This window comes from Meles meles, chromosome 1 (genome assembly GCF_922984935.1).
Source record: "Meles meles chromosome 1, mMelMel3.1 paternal haplotype, whole genome shotgun sequence".
Classification (NCBI taxonomy): domain Eukaryota; kingdom Metazoa; phylum Chordata; class Mammalia; order Carnivora; family Mustelidae; genus Meles; species Meles meles.
This window is the reverse complement of record NC_060066.1, coordinates 170,530,657-170,552,772: the sequence shown is the minus strand read 5'-3', so window position 1 is coordinate 170,552,772 and position 22,116 is coordinate 170,530,657. Positions and strand designations below refer to the sequence as shown.

General features: G+C 44.1%; 1 protein-coding gene across 6 annotated transcripts in view; it reads right to left on the bottom strand.

The window, feature by feature from the left end:
- The window catches only part of DAB1 (DAB adaptor protein 1), a 1,148,653-nt gene that overhangs the window by 263,640 nt on the left and 862,897 nt on the right, over nucleotides 1-22,116 (bottom strand). For all 6 annotated transcript variants that reach the window (XM_046006944.1, XM_046006943.1, XM_046006941.1 and 3 more), the window contains one exon: nucleotides 15,371-15,573. In XM_046006944.1, coding sequence (XP_045862900.1) covers nucleotides 15,371-15,437 — 67 coding nt within the window. In that variant the 5' untranslated portion in view covers nucleotides 15,438-15,573. The remainder of the gene's footprint in view (nucleotides 1-15,370; nucleotides 15,574-22,116) is intronic.

Sequence of the window (22,116 nt, the reverse complement as noted above, 5' to 3'; positions counted from 1 at the left end):
CCAGCTGCTGCTGACTTTGGAGCCCCGTGAGCACAGGCTGAAAGGCAGACCTCCTGGCTCTGTTACAAGAAGAGACACAGGACACAACATGGATGTGGGGGCGGGGGGGGGGCATACTAAATATGGGCCTCCAAATGCAGACTTGACTCTGTTCACTTTCATCACCGAAGTTACTGGGTACCGCAGACATTTTCTGAAATGTACCAACCTCTGCAGCAGCTGGCTTCGGGAGGATTTTAGAGATGATTTCCCCCATCGAGATGGATAATACTTCAGCTCTGAAATGGAAGACCATAATGCTTTGCCAATCTACTCTGATCCCAGAGAAAATGGACCGGCAGAAGAAGATGATTTCAAGGTTTACAGCCTGCCCCCCCACCCCTTCTAACCCAATCTGCTAAAAATTAAAACTCAGTAAAGCATGGTGTGATGACTTTTCAATCTGTCATTCTTACAAAATAGAGATACTAAGTAGGCCCCAAGTTTTCTCACTGAGGATAAAAATAGAAGCTAGCGTGGTGGACAGAGTTCTGCATCAGAAGCTGGAGCTCCACCAGTCACTCAAGTTTTGGGCCCCGGGCAAGCCGGCTCCCGTGCATTTCAGTCTTCTCTTTTAGAAATCAACGTCTTATTACCTTAAGTGAGTAACGGCACCAGAAACACACAGAACAGTGCCTAGTACATAGTAAGTGCTCAGTAAATATCAGCTATGACACCATCCCTAATAATAGTGCCATTATCGGTTTATCATGCAAATTAATTGAGGTAACAATATTTGGCATTTTTTCGGGCCTTTGGTGAATGTTTATTTGAAACTAAACCAGGTGCTTCAATACTTTTTTAAAAAGTGACTAAGGCAAGTTTCCTCTTTAAGAGGGAGGGGTAAGGGAGAGGAGGAAGAGAACGAGTATCTAAGGAAGGTCTGGGATGCGGTGTCTGTCTTCATTTCCTTTCAAGATCTTTATTGCATTTTTGTTGGATTGCAAGCAGTTCTGATCCTTCTGATGGATATGTGTGCTGTACTCTCAAGAAGATAAAAAGAGAGAGAAAGAGAGGAACATAACACTATGTACACGCAAGCAGTGATGGATGCCAAGGACAGAAAATTTCCAGTAGACCTGGTCTATAAATTGTCATTTAAATTTGCAATTTAAAAACACTGTCTGACTTTTTGATTTAGCTGACTGTATATGAGAGACAAATACTGGAATCCTAATAAGCAATGTTTAAATGACATCTCCAGTCTCCCAGACAGAGAGGGCGGCAGTAGAATTCTAAGAGAAAATAAATCCACCAAGAATAGGAAAGACGACCAGAACTAAATAGTTGCACTAATCACTTGATGACAGATACCAGGAAAATGTATTTTTGGCTGCTTAAAATTCGAATCCTTAACAGACGGAGGATGGGCGATCAGCGGAAAACCCCTACAGTCGCTGTGAGGGGACAAGATTGAGCTCCGTCTTTACATTTCATCACATTAAAACAGATGAACCAAAAAATCAAGGCACCAGGACAACATATTAAAGTTGATAAAGCTGAGGTTAAAAGATGTGAACTGCAAGAATCACTGGCATCCAGAGGCATCCATTGGCAAATCTGAATTTCAAGGCTCTCCTGGAGTGGCGGCCCCTGCTGGGGACACGCCCACAGAGGGGAGCCCACTCCCAAGGTCTCCTTTTCTTCTTGCTGCAGGGAAACAAGTTAGCTTCATCCCTCAGCCACAAATACTGAAGACAAACATTTGCATCAGTCCCAGGGTGAAAAGAGAAATGAATCATCCATCACTGAAAGCAATTCTGTGTGCCACAGCTTTTTTTTTTTTTTTTTTTTTTCATTAAAAAATAGTGCTCTTTATTATAAATTACTGAAATGTTTCTTTTTTGAGTATAAATATAAATATGTGCAAAGTTTTACTTCAACTGGTATCTTGTTGGGTTCTTCAAGCATCTCCTAACAGCCTCGAAGGCCTGGGTGGGGGAGGGGAGAGGGCTGGAGGTGGGATCTTTATAAAAGACAGAGTGATTGAGGCAGATTGTAAACATTATTAAAACAAACAAAAACAAAAAAACAAAAACAAAAAACCAGGAAAAAGAAAAAAAACGAAAACCTAAACCAAACACCCCAACACACAGCTGCCCCAGCCAGCCCAATACCTGACACAGAAAACTTTGTGTTTGTTTCATTTTTCCCCAAAAAGAACAGTTCCAGGTTAATTCCATCGCCGCTACATTCCTGTTAAATTTTCACTGATCAGTGCTATTACAGAGCTGGAGCGGCTGGGGTGGCGGGGCCCCAGTCTCTCCGCGACTTCCTGCCTGTGCCCTTCCCCCGGGGGAGGAGGGCCGTGGGACCTGGCGGCTCTGTCCTGCCAGAGCCCGGGCACCGGGAGGCACCTGTGACTGGCCACTACCGAATGGGCTCGCATTCTTCCAGTGCGATCAAATTTAGGAATGAACCACTGAAAAAACTCAACAATGACATAAGAGTCTGGAAGGAGAGCTTGTGAGTAAGAGCTCAGGGAAATGAGATCGCCTCGCTTATTGTAAAGTGATAAGTGCACAATTTATAATGACATGGGAACAGCTTAGATGGTAAGGTTTAGTGGAAAAGTAATGCAGAATTAAAGCCCAGTAGGATCAAAGTAGAATGCATGTGTTTGTGTGTTTGTGTACACACACTCATGTGCAAAAAAAATAAGTAAATAAAAGTAAATAAAAGACTGAAAGAAAATATGCCTGAATGTTAACGGTTCTTGCTCAGAGCTGGGGTATGACTTCAGACTCCCCCACACAGTGCTCGAAGCAGCCATTAAAAATCGACCGGCATTGGCAAATGACACAAAAATCTATTTGCAATCTATAACTTTGAGAGCAGGAGGAGAAGCCACAGTAATCATTACTTTAAAACATCAAAGGAAAACTAATGGAATATAAAACTGATTCTAGGAAAATGCAGGCCAAAGGCCAAAGAATTACCTATCTAATATAGGCTACTCTATTGTTCTACAAATGCTTAATGAACACATACTATGTGCCTGGTCCTACATGTAATAGGAAATGAATAAAATTATGTGTACAACTTGAGAGGCCTTTTATTCTAGAAGTCAAGTCGGGGGGAGCCCGTGGCTGGCCCAGCAAGATTTCTGATCTGCTGATCTTCCTTTCACCAGAGGACAATGTAGGATTTATTTTTCACAACTAGGGATTTAAATCTAATGGGTAGACAGTGTCTATAATAATAGAAGACATTTCGCAAAGCACCCATTGAACTGAAAAAAGTAATAAATCTGCATTCCAAGAATCTTTATTTAAATGGCACAACCTCTAGGAAGCCCTTGGGTGGTTGCTTATCTCTGCTCTGGGATTTTCAACTTACTATAATGAACTCTAATTGCTTCTTAGTTGTCTGTCTTTGGGAGAGATCTCAAGTTCCCTAAGCCCAGGACTTGTTTATAATCTTCTGTGGCCAACACTCTGCCTGGTTTTGGAAAACACTCAAACACTCAAGAATGGAATGAAGGAAAGAAGGAGGGAAAGAGGGAAGGAGGAAAGGCAGGGAGACTCGCATCTCTTCAACGTCTACCCTGTGCTAGGGCCTGCAGTATGCACTTCACATACACATTCGGTTGTTTCTATTTCTATTATTCCGAACTCCAACCAGGAGCTTATTTATTGAAAACTACCATGGTCTGCAAAGCGCACAGACTTTGAAATCAAACTGTTCAAGTTCAAATCTGCACTCTGCCGGTTTCTAGCCTCGGGTAGGCTGGTGAATCTCTATGACTCCAGGTTTCCACATAAGCATGTGAAATGTGAAAATAAAGTAAGATTAAATATTTAAAATGCCTGTCTTCTCCTCCTTACGGAAATGGTTTTATTTCCTACAAACGTGTATCGCATACCTCCTACTCTTGAATCAGAGCTTTGGGCCTGACCAAAAGCCGCTGGGTACTTGGCTAAGATAGCAGGAACAAGTACTGCAGAGCCTCGCGAAGCAAGGGCTAAAAGCGACCTTAGCGAGTTGCACGTTTCCCACCTGCTATCAAGCATCACGCTACCTTTCATAAGTCCAACGTGATCCAGCACTCACGGCTATCCATCACAGCTTCAGCCCAACGTCCAATGTCTTTAGCACATGCTTCCATATCGCTGTTAATAAGGGATACGGGGATGATCATTTTCCCAATGATGGGGTCCTGATCCTTTTTAGGATCACATAATAAGAACATTTTTCATTGTTGGAGATAATTCCCCTTCCTGTGCACATTTGTCAAAGGCAGTTTCCAACAGTCCCGTACATCATCCTGAAATACATGATAAGATTCAGGTCTGCTATTCATCATCTGCTGGGCTCCTTCCAGTGTAGAGAGTTCCTGCGTGGCTTTTCCTGCCTCTGGTTTAACAATCGGAATGCAAGCTCTCCCTAGAGCGGTATCACCAGTCAGGGGAACCGAAAAACTCAAGCGATGACAGTCCCTCAATGATGATATATAAATTCTTTGTAAAAGTAAATTGCAAATCTTGCTGCCACGTACCAACAGGACACAGACCCCCAGGAACTGAGCTTTTCACTGGGATTTTATTTGACGGCCACTGCTGGGAAACAGCGAATATGGCAGAAAGAGCCTGGGCTTTGGATCATTGAGAGTGAAGTTTAAAAATTCATGTTCTTCCATTTACACGATGGGTGACCTTGGACATATTCCGAACTTAGTTGATGTTTTCTCATCTGTAAAATGGGAGTTTTACCGACCTCATCAACTCCTGTATTCTCACTATACTCTCTGCTTGCACTGAGTAGTCGTGCAGTTAATGTCATTTCCCATCTTGCACACTGACAACTCTTCGGTAAATTCTCATCCCAGCTCCGAGAGGATATAACGATGCCCAAGACAACAGTCCCTGCCATCATGTCTCTACTTACAAGCACATCTAGTAAGGAAGAGAGGTAGTTAAGTGTATTTCGGGTTGATAAAGGAAAGACAGAAAAGCTTTCTCTGGGTGAAAAATTTTGTAAAAACCCAACATGCTGAAAATCATGGGGGAATGAAGGCTTCAGGGGGAAGAGAATGCTGAGAAAGAGCTTCATGGACGTGCTCTCTGAGCTGGGTCTCGGAGGATCAGGCAGGCCTTGGCAGTGAGCTAAGAGATCCGGGCGATTTTTCTTCCCCAGGGAGAGAGAAGAGAATGAGCTGGAGAAAACTCACGAGTGTGCAGGAAGGGCCAAGCAAGTCAATGTGTTCAGAAGGTCCACGTGCACATAAGGCACGTGTGATGCCTGCTGAATGCACGAGTGAGGCAAAACTACAGGTCTGTTCAGAGCAGAAGGCCCGGAGTCATGGCATGAACTCTGTCCTGCCTCCTTAATTTCCATTTCCTTGTCTGTAAACTTGAGGTTTTAAAAAGAGGAGCTCCCTCAAGGTCTTGTTCAGGAGAAAATATACGTAAGCGTTCAAATGCAATGCCTGACACTTTCTAACTGCGGACAGACAGTAACTACCTTCTTCACCAGCGTTGTCATGATTATTTCTGATGCGGGGAAGCCCACTGGGAGGTGAAATGGGTTAATGGGACGACCCATCGATTTGGAGGCATTTGCAAAATTGGAGAGCCTGTTCCAAATTATGAGCTAGAATTGCATTCTGATGAATGCACACAAAGTCCCTCAAGTTCACCTAGTCTTTACCTTTTTATATCTGGAAAACACAGAATAACTGGCATTCTCCTTAGAAAGGGAAATGTTCCTAGTCAATCGCAGGGAACCCTTGTGTACGGCAACCTCCCGCCTGCCACAGAAGGGAAGTGAAGACCTAGAGCTTCCTCTGCCTTTCCAACTCCCCTCCTTACTGTATCACGTATTCTGCCCTCCTTCCTTCCTCTCGGTATGGCCACAGCAACCTAAGAGTCTTTCTGCTGGGCTCGGCCAGAAGATGTCTTTCATTTTAAGTCCTACTCAGTATTTGGTAAGAAGACACACCATTCACTAGGGAGTAGCTTAGTCTAGTGTGAAGCATGTAGACAGGACTTTGGATCAGAGAGATCTAGCCGCAAATGAGTTCCTTTACTTCCTCATTGCATGGACTTCAGGCAAGCCGTTCATCCATCTGCGCCTCAGTCGCCTCTCCTCTAACATGGGAACACTTGTCCAAAGGTTGTTTTCAAGCTTAAATGAAACAACATTTCACCCCCAGCAAACCCAGCAAACCTCTCCCCTGTCTTTTATCTCCATGTACTCTCTTGATGGGTTGTACGGAATTGCTCAGTCTTGCAACATACGCACTCTGACCAACCCAGAGGCTTTGCGGCAATAGGAGGGGGTTGCTGAAATCCCAGCACACCTTGGAACATCGTCTGCTCACTCAGCAAACTGCGCGGATAAGAAAACCCCACGCTCTGGGCATGTGCTGATTATCTGCAAAGATGAATACTCTCCAGCCCCACAAAGGCATGTGCCCTTACCTGACTCACGGGACTTGGAGGGATAATGTAAAGGGCTTTGTTCTTCCCAACATCAAAATTCAAGCCCAGCCACGGCCACGGGCAGCACACTGAGCTTAATGAAGCAGTGGGATGAACTAATATGGCAAATCGTATAGCTTTACTACCAATATGGCCCACATCACGCTAAATTACGGCACCAGACGTGATTGGACACACATCACAAAAGGAGAAGTAGTTCACAGAATGGTAGGAATTTTCAAGGCGACATAATAAGAATCTCAAGAGCCAGCATTTCGGGGAGATGCTTGTGTTTTGTCATTTTCTCTCTCCTTGTGCAGATCATCCCCCTACTCTGGCCCCACCACATGATCACCAATTCAACAAACACGGACTGAGTACTCACCATGTTCTGAGTGCTGTGCTAGGAGCTTAGGGCTAACAGTAGAGACAGAAAAATAAGCCAAAACCGATAGGAGAACCATGGCAAGTGGGGTGATTTGAGGAAGTGCAGGGTGCTAGGGAACCCCTCACAAATCCAGCTGAAGGAGGCTTATCTCTGTCATAAATTCATTCGTTCACCTGCTTATTCATTTGCCCACATTGCTGCATCTTTCAACACCGTGCTCAGTGGTAGAAGTGACGTGGTTATTGACAAGACAGGCATGGTCCCTGCTGTCACAGGACTCCCAGCCTGATGAGTGACACAGATGAACAAAAAACTAAAAATAGGTAACAGTGAGCAACATGAGACGTCTGAGAGCACGCAAAAGAGTCATGACCTGCAGCTGGGGGTCAGGGACATGGGCTGCAACGGGGCACCAAAACATTTCTGAGGACAGCAATTCTGAACTTGAAACTAAAGGATAAGTGGAGTTAGCTCTGAAAATAAATAAAGGAAAATGTATTCTTTGGAGAAGAAACAGGATTTGCCAAACCCCTAATAGGAACAGTCGTATGGTATGATCAGGGAACTGAAATTCATATAGTTGTGCCACAGAATGGACAATCACGGCAGAACAGCATGGAGAGATGTGACCAGAGAGATAAGGAGGCATTGGACCAGGTGCAGCCTCTGGGACACCATGAGAAGCAGTGTGGATGTCACTCTGGGGGCACTCAGAGCTGCTCCCTGAAGGGTCTGACGCAGAGGGGAGGCGTGATCAAATCTCCAAGTGTCCAGAACAGCTTGGAGATGGAAAAGCCTGAAAACCCCAAAACCCCTTAGGAGGGGTGTGAGAACAATCCAGATGGCAGACGAGGGCAGCCCGGACTGTCCTTGGGAGAGGAACTGTGAGGAGAGAAAGCATGGACAGCTTTGGAAGACATTTAGGAGGTCACGGGGGCTGACAGTCAGCGATTAATTGAGAATCTTATGAAGCTCAAAACGTCAAGGATGGTGGCTCAGACAAATGGTTGTTGGGTCCTGACCAGGAGTTGGCCCAGTGAATAGACAGGGTGAGAAAGATGACCCAGGTAGAAAGAACTGACACACAGAGGTCACAGAGGTGAGTTCTGGGAACTGAAGCCTGGTGTGGCTCAGGGTAAGAGAACGCCAAGTGACAAAGACATGGGGACCAAATCTCAAAGGGCTTGCTTGGGGTGTTATCCTCTTTGGTACGCTGCTGGGGTTATGCAACACATTCAGGGAAGAAAGGGATGTGAAGGAGGGCTTGAAGAAAGCCTGACTTCTTATAAAGGACCCAGTTAAAGTGAAGCCCAGAACTAAGTCACCAATGAAACCTGAAATGAGTTTGTCTTCAGGGAATGGCCAGAGTGAGTGATGTGTCCTGTAATAAATTCAAGACCATGTGCTCACAGAGAGTACAGAATTCTCTCCCCACCACACATCATACGATCTGACAGCCAGTCCTACCATAAAGGACTGGACTTCTTGACCCAAAACAGTATTCCCTCCCTCCCAAGCCCTTCGGCCCCAGAGCTTTATGGATCAACCTCAGAGAAATTGATGTCATCATGTAATTAAATCCTGGATTTTGAATTTCCAAAGCCTGCAAATCACAGAGTCAGGAGAGAACAATTAGCACACCAAGATCCAAAACCCTGCCAAGGCAGAATGGTGCCATAAATCTGTGTGATGTGCTGCATCGGTTTCTGTGCCTCCCCTGCCAAAAAGAGTGCAGCCCCCCCTGTAATTCTGTTGGAACCACCAGCCTCCAGCAGCAAGGCACAGGGCAAACCCAGAGCATGTTTTCAGGGAAGACCACACAGACGTTAATGTCTGGCAGACCTAGGTCTTTCCAGCTTACACAGACAAACCACATGACCCAGAGCAAGTCTCTTGATCTTTCTGAACGTTATTTTCTCATGTGTTCCATGGGGCGATGTAAGATTTGGGCTCCTTGGGGACAGTTTATCTAAAATGGTTTGCAGGCAGGAAGCACAATACAAATGATGGCTATTAATAAACATCTATAGCTTAACAACACGGTCCGTTCTCCTTTGTACTTCCTGTCTGCCTTCCCCATTATTATTGAAACAAGCATCCACTGGAAGATGAACCAGTTCCTTCTTCTCAGGGATGCCCCCAGGTGCCTCTGGAGGAAAGGGCGCCTTCTACTTTTCCCTTATGTCCTACAGCACTAGGAGACCTGCTGCCTCTGGGAGCTGAGTGAGGAGCTGGGACGCTGGAGGGAAAGGCAAAGTTCTTCATCCTGGGTCTATGTACAGAGAATCATGCTGGGTGTTGTAGGTTTAGTCACTCACGTAATCTTCATGACAGCACTTTGAGATAGGTGCTCTTGTCCCTGTTTTATGGATGAAGAAGCTGAGCCTCAGACGGTTAGAGTAGCTAGCCTGAGACATGCAAGTAGACGTCGTGTCAAGTCTTAAATCAAACTTAAGTTCATCTGCTTCTAAGGCATGACCTCTTCCAGGAGTCTTCAGTGTAAAGAAGAGGGAACAAACACGCCAAGAGGGCAATCCCAAGAAGGTTAAGTTGTCTGTAGCCTGAGGAGCTGGAGGAACACCAGCCACGGGAGCCGTTCCTGGCCTCCAGCCCTGACTCTGCCACTACCCAAAGGCGTGACCAGCGGCAAGTCCTTCTTTCGAGAAGCTCATCTGTGAGCAAGAGGCTCCAGCTGGCCTCCAAATGTAAATTCCTTAGAACCCTTTCTGTTTCTCCATTTCTAGAGAACTTACTCAAGTTTCCTTTAGAATATTGTCTTATGCGGGTTAATGAAGATGAAAACTCACTTGCTTTTAAGTCAGAAAAGCCGTGAAAAGAGTTTAAGAATATTTTTATTATGAGGAACGTGCCATATTTTAAGGAACAAATATGAGTGTGGGGTAAAAACAAAACGTTAACATTTGAGTAGTGATAGGATGAGAATGAATCAAAGCTGCAAAGCAGAGAACAGGTCTTTTCAAGGAAGGATGAAACCATAAAAAATCAGAAGTGCCTCCTGAGGTGGAAGGTCTTCCAACTACATGAACTGCCTGCAGTCAGGGTCTCCTTTCCAGAAACTTCTCTCTCCACAGAACACTGACTGCCAGCAGGGCTCACACTGGGGCTGGATAAATCCTTGTGGACAAAAAAACCTCATTCGTTCATTAATGCTTCCTCTAGGTTTCAGATTTGGTCGCCCAGATCTAATTTCCGCCTCCATCTGGTGCCTGAGGAAACGGAAGCTGGAAAAGCGGAAGTGGCCTGAGGCAGGAGCCCCGGGCTAAGGTCTTGGCAGATGGCAGGCAGCCTCCCTGTAGGGCAAGAGCAGCAGGCAGAGGCAGGAAAATAGCAGCTCTGCACCACAGGCATCATAATAAGATTTTTTTAATTAATTACCCCAGTCCCAAGGATCCAATCAGATGATGAATGTGATGGCACTTTACAAGCTCCTCAGGGGTAAGCCCTAGTTAATAGGATAGCTTCCTGGGCTAACTGACCAAGTGAAGGATGAGAACCCCTATGGCATTACTGAGACCATTCCTTAACCAAAACTAAGCAGAATTTTTAAGACATCTCCCAGTAGGGATGCCTGGATGGTTCAGTTGGATAAGCCGCTGCCTTCGGCTCAGGTCATGATCCTAGGGTCCTAGAATCAAGTCCCACATTGGGCTTCCTGCTCAGTGGAGAGCCTGCTTCTCCCTCTGCCTGCCACTCCCCTTGCTTGTGCGCTCTCTCTCTCTCTCTGACAAATAAATAAATAAAATTTTAGAATAAAAAGATTTAAAAAAAAAAAGAAGAAAAAAAAAAGAAACTTCCCAATAGTTCACACAGCTACTAAGGCACACAGCCAGGGCTAAAACTCAGCTTGCTGGGGCTCCAAAGCTAATGCATGTGCCGTATGACCACCACCTTCTCCTAGACCCATCAGGGCTCGGATGCTCGGGGCCGAATCTTTTAGGGAGGAAATAAGGTAGCATTTTGTTGTTGTTATTGTTTTGCTAACTAATGATCCTTGGACATAACTCTAATATATGGAAAGTGAGTAAGTTTATTTGCAGGTGTTTCTAGAAGATCAGGGGACAGTGCTGAACTGTGATCTCAGAAGGAAAAGGGCAGAAAAATTAATGCTAGCAGGCAGCTGCCATGTTGTGGCTCCCACGCTGGACCTTCACCCACGATGACCGCCCACCCCCCCCCGCCCTTCTGGGGCCAGGTGGCTCTGACTGAAACCCCTGGGCACTGTCCCCAAAGACTTCTGCACCTGCTCACCTGGGACCCCTCCTCTCTCACAGTCTTCCACTGGGTGGCCTGGTGCCGGGTTTATAAATAATCAGAATCGCATCAGCTGTTCTCCCCCTTTGATGGCAGGTAATGAACCTGAAACTCTACATTCCCGTCCTCCATCAACTCCACTGCCGGAATAGGCACCGTTGGACAAGCTGCATGTGTAGTAACACAATCCAATAAAAATGAAATGAAGAAAACAACTTTATTTCTTACTACGTTCAAGTCTTCCTCATTTGAATTGTGAATACTCCGGTTATGTCTCCTATAGGGCCTGTCGAGAAATGCATTTTATGGTGAAATATGCCCCCGGGTGACTTGTATTGGAAACTCTCTGACTTCCTTTCAAAAGCCTGGGTTAAAGAAGCGGGTGATACGTTTGTGAGAAATTCTAAAGGGCCTCTTAACTTTTCTTTATGCCACTCTCCCTCTTGATAGATGACCCGTATTGTCAGGTATTCTCTTCTAGGAAATAAAATATCTGCCCCAGGAACCATCTAAATCTTGCCAAAGGGGCAAAAACACCCCCTCTAGTCTGTAATATCATGTAATAATATGAGAAATGTACTTATGATATAATGTCAAATAACAAAGCAGGATATGAAACTGTATGAATTAGTTTGATCTCAAACACACATCCTGAAAACAGTCCAGAGCAGTTATTTTTGAGTAATGGGATTAGGCATGCTTGATTTTCTGTTTTAATTTTCAGTTAAGAGAATATATACCTTCTAAAAAGTCAAATAAAATTACTGAAAAAAGAAAACCATTTTTTCAGAAAAGGGCTTAAATATTATTCAGTATTTCCTCAGCACTAAAAAAAAAAATTACTGTATGAAATTAAAAACTTTAACTAATACCAGGCACAAAGATTCTTCAAGAAAAGAAAGTTATATGCCAATCATGCTGATGAATATAGATATCAAAATCCTAAGTAAAATATCAAAAAATCAAATCCATACATAGAAAATAATGTATCATGAAAGAGTAATATTTACCTTAGAAATGAAGTTTAGAAAAATCTATCAGTAAAATCCACTGCGATATAAACTGAGAGGAAAAATATGTATAATCATTGAAATAAATATAGAAAGAGCATATGGCAAAATTCAATTTTCAAATTCAGGATTGAAGATCAAGTTAAGAATACCTCCTATTACTAAATATTGTAGTGACAGACCCAGCCAATGCAATAAGACAAGAAAAAGAATTACTTAAGGATCAGAGAGGAAGACATAAATCTACTTATGAGGTTCTACGTTGCCTCCATAGAAAATCAAAGAGGAATGGGAAGAATTAGTAACAAACTTCAGTAATGCTATTATAATCAAGATTCAAGATCAATAAACTGTTAACATTTCCTTTTAAAATTCTACATATTTTGGCTCAGTCAGCAACATTTGCTTTAAAGAATACTTAAAGTTCCACAGGGAAAACTGAAGAGTAAGAAATAAATTAATCCTGTTGTGAGCACATTCTCTCCCTTTTTGAATGTAGGTGTGTGCTTTCACGATGCCTTGAGCCAGAGAAGTCTATCAAGAATGCATATTGTTTATCACTGTTACAAAGCTAAGAACAATTGTAAAATCTTACTTTGGGACAAATCAGCTATATACTTTTTAAGATCCCCTTGGTTCTAGAATGGGTAAGAGAAAACAGTATAATGCTGATGATGAAAATGAAGAAGAGGAGGAGAAGAGCACAGAGGGGCACCTGGGTGGGTTGGCTTAGTCAGGTAAATGGCCGCCTTTGGCAGGGTCCTGAGATCAAGTTCCGAGTTGGGCTGCCTGCTCATCAGGGAGTCTAATTCTCCCTCTCCCTCATCCTCCCCCCAACTCGTGGTCTCTCTCTCTCTCTAGCTCAAATAAATAAATAGAATCTTTAAAAAAAAAAAAAGAAGAAGAAGAAGAAGAGTACAGAAAGGAGAAGAGAGAGAAAGGAAGAGAGGAGGGAAATGGAGAGAGATGACAGGAAGAAAGGAGATAAGAAGTAGTAAGGAGAGAAGGATAAGGAGAAAAGGGAAGGAAAAAGAGAAAAGGAAGAGGAAAAACATACATAAAGGCTCTTTGTTGGGGCACTTGTTTGGCTCAGTCAAACATCAATCTTCAACTCAGGTCATGATCCCAGGATCCTGATATCAAGCCCCGAGTCAGGCTCCCTTCTCAGGGGGAAGCCTGCTTTTCCCCCTCCCTCTACCTCTCCCCATTGGTGCTTGCTCCGCCCGCACCCCACCCTCTGCTCTCTCTGTGAAATTAATGAATAAAATCTTTTTTAAAAAGGCTCTTTGTTGATCCTTTAATAAATGCCAAGTACTATATTAAGTATTTAATCTGTCTTATCTCAATTATTCTTCATAGTAAGCCTCTGAACTTTAATATAATATCCTTACTTATAGGAGAGAAAACAGATGCTCAGAGAGGTTAAGTAACATTCTAAGGTCACACAGTTAGGAGCTGGCATAGCTAGAATCTGAATCTAGGTCTGCCTGTCCAGACTCTGTGGTACTGGCCACTCACGAGGAGATATTCCTTGCAATATGTATCGTGCTGATTTTAGAGTCCTGTAAGACATGAAGATGAAGAGGTTCTAAAAAGTCACCTTCATACTCCCATCCCAAATCTTCAACTAAGCCAATGTTCTGAAAACCTGAATCCTCATTTTAGAATGCTCCTGGTTTTGCATGTTAAAATTAAGAATGAAAAGATATTCAGTAAGATTCAATTTTTAATGCATTAAGCATTCAAGAGCACAAGTTTAGTGGAAAGGTTAAATCTGAAGCAAAAATATAACTTGTCAGTTTTCACTGAAAAAGCATTTGAATTCTAGTGCATTATCATGCTCTGCAATCTTTCTTCCCCATGTAGTAGTTCTCCCAAGACCTGCTCTCTCACTGACTTGCTTTCCTTCTATTATTCTTAGACCATGATGCATGAAATACAAGGTTTACATTAAGTTTTAGCAAATAAAATAGACTGCTTCCAAAATATTTGTGTTTCAAATAAACATCCAAAGCAACATTTACCACCCTTCCTGAGGTTTTGGCTGTCTGGGAACTGCCTGTGTATTACATTTATGTCCCTTGTTTCCTATAGAGTGTCAGACAAATGCCATCACGAGACATGACGGGGCAGGCACAGCAGTGTCTCAAACAAATCACTGCCTATACAAAGCAACCGAGTGCATCCTGGTTTGCAAGCCCATATTGACAGATTTCAAGACCTGAAAGAGAAGTCTATTAATCCTCCTCTGTGCAGCTCAGAAGATGAGGGAGAGAAAGACAACACACACCACGAAGTCGCTTACGCCTAACTGCAACCGGAAGACAAGCATCCTGAAAGGCATGGTCATAAAGCCACGGGACCCAATTCTCCAGAAAACACGGAGAGAGAGAGAGTTACTTCATTATCATACTATGCATGCCAGTCCTCATTAGCAGGTCTCTATGTGCCCGCTCGGGGTCAAGCATGTTCCAAGTGTTGGACTTGAAGGGTGAATGAGAGGTCTGGCTCTGCAGGAATGCTTGGTCCAGCTGATAAACAAAAACACGGGAAATTTTGAATAAAGTGAGATTCTAACAAAGTGCTCCTGCAGCAAAACAAACAAAAACAACTAACCCAGTGTGGGGAGGAACGAAAGGACTGACCTGAAGATTAAGTGGGAGCCAGCCTAGGAACAGGCGGGGAGTGACAAAGGATTTCACGCTAGATTAATCGTCCAGTGGTTCCCAAAGTCTGGACTCTGAAACAACGGCGTCGGTACGATTGGGGAATTTATTCTAAATGCAGGTGTGGGCCCTACCCCAGACCTCCTGAACCCCGAAAATTCTGGGGATGAGGCCCAACATCTGTGTTTTAACAAGCCTTCCAGGTGATTCTGGTGCTGCTGGAATTTGAAAACTTTGGGAACCTGTGAAAGTGAACCCCAAGAGACAGAATGCCTGGAGGATACACAAGGTTGGATAAGGAGGGTGGGAGGATTTGGCAGAGACGTTGCTCACTGGAGGGATGGGTGGAACGCATACCAGGAAGGGTTTTATGTGTTATGAAAATAATTTTGGATTTTACCCAAGGCATAATGGAGAGCCATTAAAATACACACTACGAGTACAGAAAACAGCAAATAATGCTAGCACCCATTAAAAAACATACGCCATCACAAAGACAGTGCTATAAATCATTCCAGAGATAAAACACTGCACAGATAAACAGCCTGTAAGAAAGGAACAAAACAGCCCTACCTTTCTTTCTGGAGTCTTTCTTGGCGCTGGTTTTCACAGCTACTTGAAGTTCTGTCTCAGTTGACATCCTACTAAATCCTTAGTCCACTTCACACAGATCCCGGGCCTCGGCCAGGCTCATGGAGGACTCCTCTTCAAGACAACGACTCCTCCCTTCAGAAACAACGCTCCGAGCTGCACATCTCATTCACTCCTTCCGAGCGCTGTGAATCAAGCCAAGAGAACGTTCAGAATCATCACCTTTGTGAGAAATTAGTCGGGGGTGGCAAAACAGACTGTCAAACATACAAAACCAGGAAAACCTTGGTCTCTGTGTACAAACTGCTCACTCGATGTCATCAAGCCACTGACAGGGTTTGTAGCAAAGGGAATGACAGGTCTACCTGAAACATGGACTCTCAACCTAGGTACATAACTCGACACAGATCTCTTTTAAACTCTGGATTTCCAAGAAGGACAAAACCCAACTCCTTGTTTTCCACGATGTCTTACTTTCAAGCAGTAGATGCCACCCAGAAAATACAGCAAAGGAGTATTTCCTGAGCAACCCCGTGGAGACATTTCCAACAACAGGGCACCCACCCATCAGCCAAGCTTGATCAGAGCCATGGCGGCTAAGGCAGATCATAGGGAAGTGACCTGTGGTCTCTCCCTCACTGCCAGGCATCAGCGGGGACATGGAGTTGACATACAATTGGGCTCCAAGGGTAAGGTGACAAATGGGGCTGAGAAACTTTCCAGCCAGCCAATTTTTATGTCAGCTTTTTCCTCAGCTATAAGAGCAGACCAGCATTTAATGTGGGGCGCAAAAGAGAAGAAGCAGGCAGCCACTCATTCTGTTCTTTCTTTAATAAATATGCATCGCACATTACTAGGTACTATTAAGTCCAGACTCTGTGCTGGGAAGAGAGGATAATGATAATAATGATAATACAACCACTTCAATTACAGCGAGTATTTACTATGCACTTACTCTATACTTTGCCCTCAGCTACGGGTTCACATACATTATCTCATTTGATTTCAGTTAAATTGAATGAATGTATCTCCTGTGTCGAATCAACCATCTTTCCCAGTGACCATCTATCTGAGCGTTACATCGGAGAGAGTTCAGCTGAAAATAAACATTTCACTAGTTATCCCATTTTTAAAGAAAATGAAGATAAAGCTGCTGGAAATGGGTCTTTAAACTGTGCAAGCCAATTCTGAGCTCATCCCACAGACCCAGAATGGTTGAATCCAGAAAGGCCGACCCTGAATGCCAGTTTCTGCTCAAAAAGAACAGTAAACCAAACCTCTTAATCATGACAACTAAGGAGGGCTTAACTAGATCTAATGTAAAAGCCACATAAAACTGTAGGAAGGCTTTGTGCATTCTGGATACGTCCATGTTGTTAAAATGGCGAGAGGGTATAATGTTGAGTGAACTACATCAGAGAAAGACAAACACCGTGTGATTTCACTCATAGGTGGAATTTAAGAAACAAAACAAAGAAGAAGAGAGGCAAACAATCACACTACATGCAGAGAACAAACTGGGGGTTACCAGAGAGGAGCTGGGGGGGGGGGGGTGTGGGTGAAACAGGTGAAGGGATTAAGAGTACACTTAACTGTGATGAGCCCTGAGAACAGCTGAGTCACTCTACCATACGCTTGAAACTAACAGAACACCGTGTGTTTATACTTAAATAAAAAGACAATAAAATTAATTATAGGAAGGCCCGATAATAGGGAAATTCTCACCTTAGCCAAAGATACTTGGTTTATTTATTTGTTAAAAAGCGATTTTTTTTTTAAATGATGCTGGCCCTGAATGATGTCTCAACGATAGGACCCAAAGCTACAACTAAAGAAAATGCAAAACTGTCTTCCTAGAATGGGGTCCGTGAAATCAAACACAGGAAACGGGAACCTTCCCTGCCACCCTTGTGCCATGTAGCTGCACCACGCCACTAGCCCTCACCCCCACTTCCCGACCTCTCCCCTGACAGAAGACGACATCCTACAGGAGCTGACAGAGCCACAAAGCCCCACATGGACATAATTAAGTTTTTTAATAATACTGATCATCTCACGGCCACAGCCAGCGACCAAGAACCTACGACGGGCCAGGCCCAAATGCGGGCTCATTCAGGTCAAGAGAGAGCTACTGTGCAGGCTCCCTGGCTAGGAGTGTGGACTCTTTATTCCTGTCCTCACAGGTGCTCAGTCTAACGAGGATGTCAGGCAGGTAAGGGACTGCAGGACACACAACCGGAACACACACACAGACACCAGGTACACTGGGACACAAAGGAGCAAGGACTCTCCTTTGCTTGGAAGAGTCACTAAAACTTCTCAGAGGTGGGGCACCTGGGTGGCTCAGTGGGTTGGGCCTCTGCCTTCGGCTCAGGTCGTGATCTCAGGGTTCTTGGATGGGCCCTGCATCCGGCTCTCTGCTCAGCAGGAAGCCTGCTTCCCCCTCTCTCTCTGCCTGCCTCTCTGCCTACTTGTGATCTCTGTCTGTCAAATAAATAAATCAAATCTTAAAAAAACAAAAAAACAAAAACTTCTCAGAGGAGGAGCCCTATACTGTGGGGTCTCAAAGAATGATCCTTATGCCAACTGGATAAGAGAGAGGACCAACAGGCACTCAGTAAGTCCATGTATAATAAATGAATGAATGGTTGGTTGTTTCTGGCAGAAGGATCAGCTGTGCAAAGGCATGGAGACTGGCAACGAACAGCCCAACTAATAAAAGGAAATCTAAGTCTGGTAAGGAGGCGATGAACCTCCTCACATCTCCAGCTGTAACTTGCGCTGCTACCTTTCCTTCAGTCTTTCTTCTCAAGTCTGCCTTGACATTCTACTGACCCTTCAAGGTTGAGTTCAAAGTATTGTAGGCAGAAAGGTTTTCTGATCTCTCTATTCAACGGGATTTCTCCCTACTTATTTTTTTTTAAATATTTTATTTATTTAACAGAGAGAAATCACAACTAGGCAGAGAGGCAGGCAGAGAGAGAGGAGGAAGCAGGCTCCCTGCAGAGCAGAGAGCCCGACGTGGGGCTCGATCCCAGGACCCTGAGATCATGACCTGAACCGAAGGCAGTGGCTTAATCCACTGAGCCACCCAGGCGCCCCTCTCCCTACTTATGTTACAACCCGCTTTTTGGCCAGCTGCCTAGCTTCAGCCACCAATACGCAACGTGATATTGAGGAAGTTACTCAGCCCCTCCTTGCCTCAGCGTCTCCATCTCTGTAATGGGGGTAACAGGGAGCCGCTGTGGAAAATGAAGTGTGACCACACCCGTCACATGCTTGGAAGAGTACCTGGTACCCCTTCTGGAAAGCACTTTAAAAAGATGAGGCGCCAACCACTTCCTGTGTTAATAGCTCAAGGTCACGTGGCAGTGCGTGACCTCCAGTCCATACTGTTATTCTCCCTTTACAGAAGATGAAACTAAGGCAGGTTAAGTCTTCCTTGTAAAGACAGTGCAGGAAAAGATAGAATCTAAGATATTTCCATCGTGCTGGTTCTGTACACAGTAGGTACCTAACATAAATAATAGAATGAGCTGAAATATACAGATTTTACCCAATTTCAAGCCTTCTTAAAAGTTCCCATATAGGGGCGCCTGGGTGGCTCAGTGGGTTAAAGCCTCTGCCTTCAGCTCAGGTCACGATCCCAGGGTCCTGGAATGGCGGCCCGCACTGGGCTCTCTGCTTGGCTGCTCGGCAGGGAGCCTTTCCTCTCTCTCTCTCTGCCTCTCTGCCTACTTATGATCTCTGTCAAATAAGTAAATAAAATCTTTAAAAAAAAAAAAGTTCCTACATAAAACTGGATGGGAACTAGGCTGTGTTTTCCCCTTCAACTTCATAAAGCACCATACAGCACCTCTCCCCATTTCGTGGGTATTTCCAACACTGCTTGTTCAACAAACTAGGACTGTGTTCAAGTGTTATAAAGCATTGCTTGTGCATTTCTGAAGAACACCCTGATATCAATAATGAAAGGAAACCAACATTATTTCAAATAAAAACTTCAACAAGGAAGCCGCAGTAAGGAGAGAAGCTACCACAGCCCGGGTCTTGGCATCCCCTTTAATTTTCCAAAAGCCAGAGGTTGGGAAAATGCTGTGAAGTAACTCCAAATTATTTAGGAAATTTGTTTCTTTGTAATTAAGGAGATTAAAGTCCCCCAAGGGCCAGGAACCACGTGACAACTGAAATCATTTTCCCCCAGTAAAAGCTGTGAGACCCTATCAGTTAAATTCAGACTCGCCTAGAATTGTGAAATGCTTCAATAATGTTTCTTTGCTCCACACAATCTGCAGTAATTTAATATTCCTGAAGTGTGTCAGGTTTTTTTATAATGAGCTCTTCAAATCTAAATGTGAATTATGTAACATTCTACTACAGGCATTCTGTCTAGGGCCCTGCTTCTAAATGTAAAATCCTGGGTTCAGTGAGTTTGGGGGGGAGGGGTTGTGGGGGTAGTTTGGTGGGGAGGGGGGCAAAAAAAAAAAAAAAAACGCCAAACAACAAAGCAGAGAAAACACGTAGGCCTTAAAAGTGAAGAAGAAGAAGTAGCAGCAGCAGCAGCAGCAGCATAAAGGTCTGAGCATCCGTAACAGAACAAACACATACGAAAACACCTACTGTAATACAAGCTTGTGCTTTCTCTCCCCCCACCCATCCCCCTCATAAGATCCTACTGTACAACAGCCAGCATTTAGGCAGGCCTGCTATCTGGCAGATATGCTACTATGAACTTCTTTTATTCAATCTTTCAACCACTTGAAAAGTTATAACAAATAAAGGAAAGCAGAAGCCGGTTGGTAGGGGGTCCATGGTCACACGGCTCTTAAGTAGCACAGCACAGGTCAGGGTACAAACTACTCTTCTCCCCAACTTCCCTCCCCACCAAGCCTTCCAGATGTCCATCAGCTGGCCAGTGGAGAAACAAAATGTGGTCTGTCCATGCAAGGGAATACTATTCAGTCATAAAAAGGAATGGGGTATTGCTACATGCTACAATGTGGATGGCCTGTGACAACAGGAGGGCCAAATGAAAGAAGTTAAACCAAAAAGGTCACACAATGTATGATTCCATTTATATGAATGATCCAAAACAGATACCTCCATAGAGAGATGGAAAGCAGATCAGTGGTTTCAAGGTACTAAGGGAAGCAAGGAAGAGGGGAGGGGACTGCGTCATGGGTACAGGATCTCCTTTGGGGGTGTTAAAAGGTTTGGGAACTAGATAGAGGCAGTGGTCGCACAACATCATAAACATAATAAATACCCCTGGATTGTACATGCTGAAAATGTTCATTTTATTTTGTGTGCATTTCACCTAAATTAAACAGAAACAAAACAAGAAAACCCCCAAGCCACGTCCCACATCCAGCACGTCACTTGGTGATGTGCTAGGAACAATGCAAATTCCAGTCCAAAAAGATAACCTGGACTTAAAACACAGATGAAAACACAGTCTTCCCAAAAGGCAAACTTTGGGATTAAAAGCTGCATGCCACTACCTGCGTGTTTGGGGACTTAGGCATTTTACTCCCTTTGTCCAAACTATAGAGCATCCAAAACAGGTTATTAACAAGGCACAAGAGTTTGTAACCAACCAGATGAAGAGCCTGTTTCGTCATCGGTAAAATGGAAAGACTATCCCCAAGGATGTAATATTTGGAAGATTAAAGAAAAGAGTCATAGATCTGCTTGTCTTTACATAAAGAAACACAGGATAAACAAGGCAGGGCACCAGGATGTCATTTTACTACACAGGGGCATCTGGGTAGGGGAATGACCAGGTGTCTGGGTGGAAGGATGTGGCAGAGGGTGATACTTCTGAGTCGAGCTTTTTGCGTTATTTCCCCCATTTGGAAGCCCACTGTTCTACCCACATGAAGAAAATTAAATTAAATGCACAGGGGTGGGAAGTGAGGGAAAGGTTCAGACTGGAAGTGGACTGAGACAAATTAATCCAATTGTATCAAATTAACATCACAAACAGTCTCTAAAGGGGTGAGAGAGAAAGAACTAATCCAAATAATTTATGAACACAGAATTTCACTGTTTACACTCAGTCTTCAGCAGGGCTGTAGCAGCGGGAGCTGCAAACAACCCCCAAACTTCTTCTATTGGGCTTGGGGGCGGGGGTAGTGTTTTGGGCAAATTACAAAACTATTTTAGATGTCCTACAGGATTAAGTGAAGGGGTAAATTCTTTGATGTTCTTGGGAGCCCAGTTCTCACGATGAAAGAGACATTAAATTATGGAAAGGATGAAGCCAGGAAAAATACAATGGGGATAGACTGGAAATGGGACATTTCCGGCAAACTCATGATTTATGAAATACGCATCCATCTGTCTATGTATGCACACACACATGCATTTATATGGACACATCTCCTAGCTCTGTCCACTGAACGGGTCCAGGAGCAAAGACACCCAAGGAACAACATGATCCCTAACACCTGGATTTTGGCTTTTCACTACCGTTCCCCAGTAAAAGGCACCAGGGGTTCTTGGAGAGCTGGCTGATTTCAGAGCTGGGGTGGAACCGGTGAAAAGATGAGCCTGAAATATTTCGTTATTCCAGCAAGTCAGGAAGTGCTCAAGACAAACACAAATGATGGGGGCATGTCACAGGATACAGAAGCCACCTCGGAGGTGCAGTCATTGGCCCAATCTGGAATAATTTACACACCAATGTCATTTTAAGGATGGTAATAAATAATAAACCACTGCGGGGG